Genomic DNA, 9,970 nt, shown 5'->3' with positions numbered 1-9,970 from the left:
CCCTAATGTGGACGGAGTGTTAAGGAAAACACGGACCCGCCAGCCCCCTACGGTGTCACCTTAAGAGGCGGCCCCCCCACCCCATTCACCCCAGAAATTCTCCTTATGTAGCAGACTGTCTCATTAACCTTGAGGCCCCGTTTCCCTCCCAGCTGCAGCAATCTGGTTTATTCCACGGGGTGGAGAAAGAAGCCAGGTTGGCGGGGTGGGAGGAATGGCGTCAGTGTGAGGTCACGCCACATTGTCCCGAATGGCATCTCCCCTCCGCGGCGACAGTAACGCGGGGTCGAGGGATGCGGCTGGAGGAAAGAGCGTGTGCCCCTTGCGCAGACCACGCGCCAAGAGAGGGCAGGACGCAGAACGATGCGGTGACCGTCGCGGGGCGTGGCGGGGCACCTGAGCGCCAGCAGCCAGCGCCCCGCAGGCGGGGGAAGGCGGGCAGCCGCCAGCCACGCGGAGGCCGCGCAGGATGGGGCGGGACTTCCGGAAGCCATTGGCTTGAGTGGCAGGGGAACCGGAAGTGGGGGCGCTGCTGCTGCCGCTGCTGCTGGTGCTGGGGCCCGAGGAGGGACGCGCCGGAGCGGGGCCGCCGGGACTGAGCGAGCGACAGACGCGCCACCCGCCGACGCCGCAGCCGCTTGGGGCCCGCACGGACCCTCTGCCTGAGTGAGTGCAGCCGGGGTCGCGGGGAACCGGCGGCGTAGCGGCGGGGGTCGGGAAGGCCTGCGATTTGTTATTGTGAGAGGCCCGCGACCTCCCCGCCCCTCCCCCACCGCCGGCCCCTCCCCCCGCCCGGACCCTCGGGGGCCTCGCGCGCGCCTTCCCCGCGGCCCCCGCACCCCCGCACCCCCCGGCCGCCCGCCGCCGCCTTAGAGCCTCCGGCGGCACCCCCCCCACCTGCCGCCTGGGCTCGGCCGCCGCCTCTCCCGGGGGAGGGGCGGGGGGGCACCGGGGCGGCGGGCGGCGGGCGGCGGGCGGCGGCCCCTCCCCGCCCGCCCCCTGCAGCGGGCCTCCCGCTCCCCCGCTCGCCGCGGTCGGCGCCGCCCGCCGCCGTCGTAGCAACTCTTGTGCCTGCGTCTCAGCTGTTGCCTCTTCCCTCCATCCCCGCGCCGGAACCGCCGACCCTCCCTCCGCTGTCGGCGAGGCCTTGAACGGGGCCCAGACCCGTTAGTCGGTGGCCCGTTGGCCGAGCACTTCTTCCTCGCCCCCCCACCCCCGCTTTTTGTCGAAAAATTTCAACTCTTTAGAAACTTATCCGTTTCCCCCTGAATGTACTCAAAAACCCGCAGACTGTCACGGCTCCGGAGGGATTCTTGCTTACACGGCCATGCAGCCCCGGCACCTCATTTTAGAAATGAGGCCCAGCGAGGTTGGTTATTCGCGCAAGGTCAACCAGCTGCTTGGAAAGGGCCCGTGGGCAGGTTTTCTCCGGTTTCCTCGGGGGTCGTCGCCTGGTCCACCCGTGCCCGTGGACCAGGTGGAGACCTCCTCGGCCTGCAGGTTTGTGCTGGACCCGTTGCGTGGTCACTGCTGCTCTGCTTCCCACCAGGCTCGCAAGCCAGCGTTGCTTTTCGTGATTTACGTTCAGACCTTAAGAAAAGCAAACCCTTGAAGCTTTGGCCCCTTTTTCAGAGCGTATCCGCAGAGAAAGGGGAGACCATCTGCACCCACTCTAGGATCTCATTTTAATGCAGTTTTAAAATCGAGGGCTGAGGATAAAGGTGTCGAGAAAGAGGAAGGGAAAAATACAGAGGATGGTCTCTCCTGGGTATTTGAATTCGGCTTTGCCTGAGATAAGCCTTGTGTCTTTAGATTCTCTTGGGCACATTGTTCTGATATAAAGATTGCCTCCTTGTGGGGGAGCAGGGGAGGAGTAGGAAATCATTGTGCTTTAATTTGTTGGCTTGGGCGGGCGTTTGATAATAAATTATGGATGTGCTGGATCCCCGGGACCCACCCGCCAGCCCACTGAGGCAGGGTGTTCTGGATGAGGCTTTCCTTCCCTTTCAGTATAACCCTGCCCACTCCCTCTGAAACAAAATGAAGAGTCTTAGGTCAGAGTGGACACACACTCAATCTTTTAATTCTTGGCGCAACTTTTCTCCTCCCTCTGTTTCCTGCTTAAACTAAAGATCCTGCTGAGCCTGAGAATTTATATTTCTTTGTTGTTGGAACTGGCTTCTGATTAAACACGCTACACCAGCTACACCACATACTGGTGTAAGTATCTAGAGATTCTGGTGTTCACTGTCACGGTTCGAGTTAAGGTAGAAAGAAGATGGAAAATGCAGGAAAATTGGGAAATGCTGTGCAAGTTGCTTACTCCTCATTCTTCCAAAGAATTTACATTTTTTAACGGACAATCAGATTCCTTGGAATAGAGTCTCTCCTGGTAAATTAACAAAAGTTCTGTTCTTCAGACCTTTATTCTGCTTGGTTTCTCTAACTGAACCTGCTGTTTGTGATCAGAAGTTAGTGACTTATAATAATCCACCACCTCAAAGGGAAAATTATGAATCAAGAAGGTGAGATGGGAGTCAGAATCCACCTCCCTGCTTGTACTTTTTTAATTGTGTTACTGTTTTTACAGCTTCACTATTCCAGATACTCCTCCTGAGGCAGGAAACCCAAAATTATTCAGGTTTTTGTGTCCTATCACAGACTGTACTTTGGATAGCTCCTAATTCATTCCTCATTTCTCTTATAAAGAATACAACAGTTGGGGCACCTGGGTGGCTTAGTGGTTGAGTGTCTGCCTTTGGCTCAGGTCATGATCCTGGGGTCCTGGGATTAAGTCCTGCATCAGGTTTCCAACAGGGAGCCTGCTTCTCTCTCTTTCATGAATAAATAAGTCTTAAAAAAAAAAAAAAAACAACAGCTTATTTTATTTGAATTCCAAATTGTTTGGATCTTCTAAATGCATAGTCCCCTAGAGTGTACATTTCTAGCCTCATTCTTAGGAGATTGCATGGGTTTGTGGCTCAGTTTTTCTTTACCTGCTCTTTCAGGATGTTATCAAGCCATAGGCATCAGTAAAACTGAAAGCTACTTTGTATTGGGAGAATTTGATTTGGCAAAACAATACAAAATCCAAGTGTCTGAAGGCACAAAGAAACAAATTTTTGCTTACTCTGCCCTTTCAGAAGAGGAAGGATGACCTTGTATTCATAGTTAAAGGGGGAAAAAAAGACAAGCTAATTGGGAATATTTTACTATCTTTACTCAATTCTACCTGCCTGATAGCCTCCTCAGATAAGCAACATCTTTCCCCTCGATTTCTCAATCCCTATTTCATTTTGCCCAAGAGGAAAGTACCAAGATGACAGTATTTTGCTCAGAGCATCAGGATGCCATTAAATTTGTTAGTAGTGGGCATCCCTGGGTGGCTCAGCGGTTTGGCGCCTGCCTTCGGCTCAGGGTGTGGTCCTGGAATCCCAGGATCGAGTCTCCCGCATCGGGCTCCCTGCAGGGAGCCTGCTTCTGTCTCTCTGCCTGAGTCTCTGCCTCTTTCTGTGTGTGTCTCATGAATAAATAAAATCTTAAAAAATAATAATAAAAATAATAAATTTGTTAGTAGTAATAGGGTTCATAAGTGAATCGAATTAGTAAATGAGAATTTGTCATGTCTTTTCTATACAGAGCCTAACGTTCTTTACTCAAGAGTAGTAGGCTTTGGAGGTATATCACCCTGAGTTCCAATTCCAGCTCTTCCTATCTTGAAGCAGGTTTCTTAAATCTCAGAGCTCCTATAACAGTGTCTTATAAATAGTGAGTTCTTAATAAATCTTAATTGCGATTATTATTTTACAACAGTTGTTTACTTGTTGGAGGAACTCTGGAAATCCGTGTTAGTAAATTGAATCCTAGATTTAGAAAGATTTTATAGCTTAAATAGACCATTGGTCTTGAAAGTAGAGTATGTGCACTCCCTAGGGATTGCAGAACGTGATCCATTGGAATACAGGAAACAATTTAGAACTTCTTTATACATTTATTTTTTATGTAAAAGGAAAAGATAAACTTTACTAATATTTAATATACAGATTAACAATAATTCATACATTTAATTTATAAATAAACATACATATATACACATTTGAAAAGATTCCAAAACATTTAAGATGTTTTGGCCCCACAAATCTGGATCAGTCTTATACTCCTATGCTTTAGTTCACTTTATCCTTTCTTGTTAGGGGTTCAGCTTGCCACTCTTTGAATCTCCATTGGAGGAATCTACTTTGAGAGACAGGCCATGTTATTCTGTAGTCATAATTGTTAGAAATTTGTCTTAACTGTACATTCTGTCCACTGGCCCTGCCTTCCTATTTGGGGACATGCAAAATAAGAGTAATACCTCCTCCTAGTCATCTTCAAATAGTTTGACAGTTATTTATGGCCTGTGTCTTTCTCTTCCTTAACCGATTTTTCTACAGATTATAAACATACTTACGTCATTCAACTGTTTCTAATATGACAGGTTTTCAGTTTCTTACCATCTTGGCTCCTGTCTTCTAGACACCATCCAGTTTGTCAGAATTCTTTAAGCTTTTCAAGACCTGAACATGATATCCCAAGAACTGAAATGAATTGAAGTGCCTGCATTTTGTCATTTAACTGGTGAGGGTTCTATTTGAATACATGTTATTATGAAGGCACTTTATAATTTGCAGTTTGTCACTCTTATTCTTTAAACAATCCCCAGGAACAATAGTTTCGATTATATAATCTAGTGAGAGTAGGACAGATTATTTTTCTCTGTTTCAGTGGTGGTCTCTCAGTTAATTTTGTGTCAGTTAACTTTTACTGCAAAAATACCTAACATGTTAAGTGTCTCTCCAGGTGGGAAAACAAATGAGAACAAATGAAATAGTTGAGTTTTAAAAAATCTATTTAGGGCAGCCCCGGTGGCGCAGCGGTTTAGTGCCGCCTGCAGCCCAGGGCGTGATCCTGGAGACCCTGGATCGAGTCCCACGTCAGGCTCTCTGCATGGAGCCTGCTTCTACCTCTGCCTGTGTCTCTGCCTCTCATTCTCTCTTTGTGTCTCTATGAATAAATAAATAAAAATATTTAAAAAAAAATAAAAAATCTATTTAAAGGGTGCTTGGATGGCTCAATTGGTTGTGTGTCCACTCAGGTCATGATCTCAGGGTGGTGAGATCAAGCCCTGTGTTGGGCTCCAACTGAGTGTGGAGCCTGCTTAAGATTCTCTCGAGGTACCTGGGTGACTCAGTTGGTTGACTGTCTGACTCTTGATTTTGGTGCAGGTCCTGGGATCAAGGCCTGAGTCAAGCTCCTTGCCCAACAGGGAGTCTGCTTGAGATTCTTTCCCCCCTCCCCTTTCTCCAACTCCCCCTTTCTCAAATAGATAAGCTTTATTTATTTATTTATTTATTTATTTATTTATTTATTTAAGTCCTTTTTTTTTTTTAAGATAAGTCCTTTTTTTAAAAAAAAAGATTCTCTCCTTTCCCTCTGCATCTCCCCCCCCCCCCCCCAACAAAAGGGGTGAGGGGAGGAAAAAATCTATTTTAAAACCTTTGGAAATAGTATTTTGAATAACTGGAAAGTGAAGCTGTTTGTTGCTGTACATTACATATATAAATATTGAAATCCGTAGGTGGGAAAACTTAACCAAGTTGCCCTTGTCTGTCTTAAGGCCAGTAGAGCTGTTTGATCAGCAGGAAAGAAAGCTACTGTTAAAATTAAAATTACTATTAAGCACCATGTCAGATTTAACCTGAATAGCCAGACTTCAATCTAGAATTGAACTTAGATGCAAAGAAACTTTTGTATAGAAAGTATAGAATGTCTTATTAGTTTAGAAATAAAAGCAGGGCCCCTGGGTGGCCCAGTCAGTTAAGCGTCCATCTCTGGGTTTTGGCTCAGATCATGTCTTTAGGGGCATGAGATCAAGCTCCAAGTGGGCTCTGAGCTCAGCTTGGATTCTACTAAACTTTCTCTCTCCCTCTTCCCTGCACATATGTGCATTCTCTCTTTCAAATAAATCTTTAAAAAAAAAAAACCACTCAAATTAAATGTTTCTGTATCACTATTTTTAATCTCCTTTAATCTTTTTTTCCTTTATGCATCTTTTAATTTTCTCGTACTTTTCTTAGACAATGAAACCTCAACCAGATACCATAACCTGAATGGAGCTATACAAACTCATCTTGCAGTTCCTCCCAATTCTTGTATTTTACATTGATGTTTTTAGCTCCATGTAGTTTATATTTTTGGGTAAAATGATTAGATACAAGACCTTTTCAGGGAGTCTGCATGAACTAGTTTGTGATTAATGGGCCAGGTGTGATGTCACTGGGGTCAAGGAAACCTAATTTTATTCACTTACTGCACAAATTACCTAAATTATCTGATCCTCATTTTTTTCATTTTTCAAGGATTGCAAGTGGTATGTATAAAACATGGCATAAAAAAATGGCATATATAGTCCTTCACAGATAGCTATTATTTTCTGATATTTGCAAATTTTAGTAATCTAAAGAAGTATATACAGATGGTCTCTGACTTAATAATGGTTCTACTTAAAATATTTTAACTTGGAATGCGTGGATGGTTCAGTGGTTGAGCATCAGGCCTTAAGCTCAGGTCGTGATCCTGGAGTCCCAGGATCGAGTCCCACATCAGGCTCCCTCTGCAAGGAGTCTGCTTCTCCTCCCTCTGCCTATGTCTCTGCCTCTCTTTCTGTATGTCTCTTGTGAATAAATAAATAAAATCTTTAAAAAAAATATTTAGGGCAGCCCGGGTGGCTCAGTGGTTTAGCGCCACCTTCAGCCCAGGGTGTGATCCTGGAGTCCTGGGGTTGAGTCCCACATCAGGCTCCCTGCATGGAGCCTGCTTCTCCCGCTGCCTGTGTCTTGGCCTCTCTCTCTCTCTCTCTCTCTCTCTGTGTCTCTCATGAATAAATAAATAAAATCTTTTAAAAAAAGAAAATAAAATAAATATTTTAACTTCAGTATGGTATAAATGTGGTGTGTGTTCAGTAGAAATTGTACTTGCAGTTTTGAAGTTTGATCTTTTCCCAGCCTAGCAATATGTGGTAAGATGTGATGCTGGGCGGTGGCAGTGAGCCAAAGCTCCTGGTAAACCATGGTCAACATCCGATACACGGACAACCATTCTGTTTATCATGTTCAGTATAGTATTCAATAAGTTACATGAGATATTCAGCACTCTTTTGTAAAACGGGTTTTGTGTTAGATGATATTGCCCAACTGTAGGCTAATGTAAGTGTTTTGAGCACTTTTCAGGTACACTGTTAGGCTATTGGTAGGGTAGGTGTATTAAATGCATTTTTGACTTAGGATATTTTCTTTTCTCTCTCTCTCTCTCTTTTTTTTTTTTTTTGGATTTATTTATTTTTGAGAGCATGTGAGTGGGGTGAAGGACAGAGGGGAGGGGAAGAGAATGTCAAGCAGACACTCCCCCCTCCCAAGTGTGGAGCCCACAGGGGGCTCAATCTCACAATCCTGAGATCATGATCTGAGCCAAATCTAGAGTCTGACACTTAACTGACTGAGCCACCCAGGTGCCCTGAGGAAGGATATTTTCTTTTTTTTTTTTTTTTTAATTTTTATTTATTTATGATAGTCACACAGAGAGAGAGAGGCAGAGACATAGGCAGAGGGAGAAGCATGCTCCATGCACCGGGAGCCCGACGTGGGATTCAATCCCAGGTCTCCAGGATCGCGCCCTGGGCCAAAGGCAGGTGCCAAACCGCTGCACCACCCAGGGCATATTTTCAGTTTACAATGGGTTTATCCAGATGCAATCCCATTGTAAGTTGTGGATGATCTATACACACGATATGGATAGTGTTTTACTTTTCCAGTTAGATATGGGCTTAATTCTGAGTCTAATTTTTTTAGACCTAGTTTCATTTAGAGTGGAACTAATTGGTTTGCGTAGTATTAAAACATTGATTTTTGTAATGTATTTTTCATGAATGAAGGTATGTTTTCATGCGTAGAGCTTTTTTACTTTCTGATTCTCAAAAATTACTGCTTTGGCAATCCTACGTGTTTTGTTTACTCAGTAAATACTTATCGAATGAATAGGACTCAATCCTTTTTCAGAGAAAGCTGTAGCTGATGATGGCAAGGGAAAGAAAAAGAGAATGGCCCCCTTTTCTTTAAGCCACAAAACCCCAGATTTTTCTTTTCTATTCTTTTTTTTTTTTTTTTTTTTAGATTTTATTTATTTGACAGAGCACAAGCAGGGGAAACAGCTTAGGGAGAGGGAGAAGGATGCTCTCTGCTGAGCAGGGCTCTCTCTATCCGAGGATCCCGGGATCATGACCTGAGCTAGAAGAAGGCAGGCGCCCAACCAGCCGAGCCACCCAGGCACCCAGATTATTCTATTTTTCATCATCCTTTGTGTATGCCAAATGATTTCTTGAGCCTGACATCTCTAGTATGTATCCTCCAGTTGTTTGAAAAGAGTGTGGTGTCCTTGTCTTTCTGGATCAGCATTTCTAGGTTTTCTGAATTTCATTTATTCCTTCTTCTCTACTATCAGATGCCATATTTGGGTTCTTCTTAATAACATTTTCTTAGTGGAGACCCATCAAAAATAAAATATCTAGTAAATATTTGTCAAAAACAAGTGTCAAAGCCTATGACTAGTTTTGTCACAATCTGTTGTAGTTATTTGTATGATGTGTAGTAACCAGTGGCTACTAATCATGGCTGTAGCAATTCTCAAGTGTCTAACTGGAGCTGCCTAAAAGGCTCTAATGCAGGTTTCGTTGAACTCTTAAGTGTCTAATTTGTTGTGTCATTTGGTACTTACATTAACATGTAATCATGAAAAATTAATGTAGATGTAAAGTATATACTTTTTTTCAATGTAATGCACTGTTCCCAAATGATATTCAAGCCTGTCTAGAAGTTTAACAGTGCTAGATGTTTATGGGACTTAAGCAGTCATGTCCTAGAACTCATGTCTGCTGAAAATAAATTCCTATTATTTCATTTCTAAGCAAAGCCACAATGAAACTTAAATTTTATTATTTAAAACCTGGCATGTAATATTAAAATGGTAGCAAACATTCCTTTTAATGAATGAAACATGACATGGACATTTTTCCCTTCAGGTATAGAATGAGCCAAGGAGACTCAAACCCAGCAGCTATACCACATGCAGCAGAAGATATTCAAGGAGATGACAGATGGATGTCTCAGGTAAAAGGAAGTGCGTATGTATTATTCACTAGAGATGAGTCTCTTCAGTTTTCCAGAGTCTTTGACGAAAGCCACAAAAGAACGTTTTTTAGTGGTCAACAAGAATCCTTAAGTAAAAAATCTCCTGTTATGCTAATGTCCTGCCTAATCACCAGTTTGATATTGGACCAGAGGAATATTTTGAAAGCATAGTGGTTGCCTCCTGTTCTTAAAAGATAACAGTGTCTCCACAGCATTCTTTTTTTTTTTTAAGGTAGTTTCAAAATTACACAAATACTGCAAAATTTTAGAAAGAAACCCCCTCTCATATCCTTCATCCAGACCTGCTAGTTAACATTTTGCCACATCTACCTAGATGTTCTGTCTGTATCTACTTGTATTTGTATCTACATACCAACATTCAGTGTTTCCTGAACCATTTGAGAGGAAGTTGCAGTCATCATGCTCCTTCACCCCTAAATATGTCAGTGGATTTTCTAAGAATAAGGACGTTTTCTTACACAACTACAGAACAGTTATTAAAATCGGGATATTTAACATTGATGTTATGCCATGTTCACATTTCTTCTTTTGTCCCAATGTTTTTATGTCAATTTTCCTCCCAGTCTAGGATCACACATGGCATTCAGTGATCCCATCTCTGTTCTCCTTTACTCTGAAATATTTCTTAGCCTTTGTTTTTCATGACATTGACAGTTTGGAATATAGGCCATTTATTCTGTGGAATGTTCCTCAACTTGGGTTTATCTTTTTCCTCATAATCAAGATTA

General features: G+C 43.6%; 1 protein-coding gene across 4 annotated transcripts in view; it reads left to right on the top strand.

Moving 5' to 3' along the window:
- Positions 1-274: 274 nt before the first annotated feature.
- Positions 275-9,970, top strand: part of PAFAH1B2 (platelet activating factor acetylhydrolase 1b catalytic subunit 2) — a 29,187-nt gene continuing 19,491 nt past the window's right edge. The window contains exons 1-3 of one of the 4 annotated variants that reach the window (XM_072729732.1): positions 501-666; positions 4,516-4,617; positions 9,113-9,200. In XM_072729732.1, coding sequence (XP_072585833.1) covers positions 9,120-9,200 — 81 coding nt within the window. In that variant the 5' untranslated portion in view covers positions 501-666; positions 4,516-4,617; positions 9,113-9,119. Of the gene's footprint in view, positions 667-4,515; positions 4,618-9,112; positions 9,211-9,970 lie in introns of all 4 variants that reach the window. The other 3 variants (XM_072729733.1, XM_025999175.2, XM_025999176.2) reach the window with 3 other exon arrangements.

This window comes from Vulpes vulpes, chromosome 12 (assembly GCF_048418805.1).
Source record: "Vulpes vulpes isolate BD-2025 chromosome 12, VulVul3, whole genome shotgun sequence".
In the NCBI taxonomy this organism is placed as follows: Eukaryota; Metazoa; Chordata; class Mammalia; order Carnivora; family Canidae; genus Vulpes; species Vulpes vulpes.
Note: the sequence above shows the minus strand (reverse complement) of the source record. Positions and strands in the feature narration are given on the sequence as shown.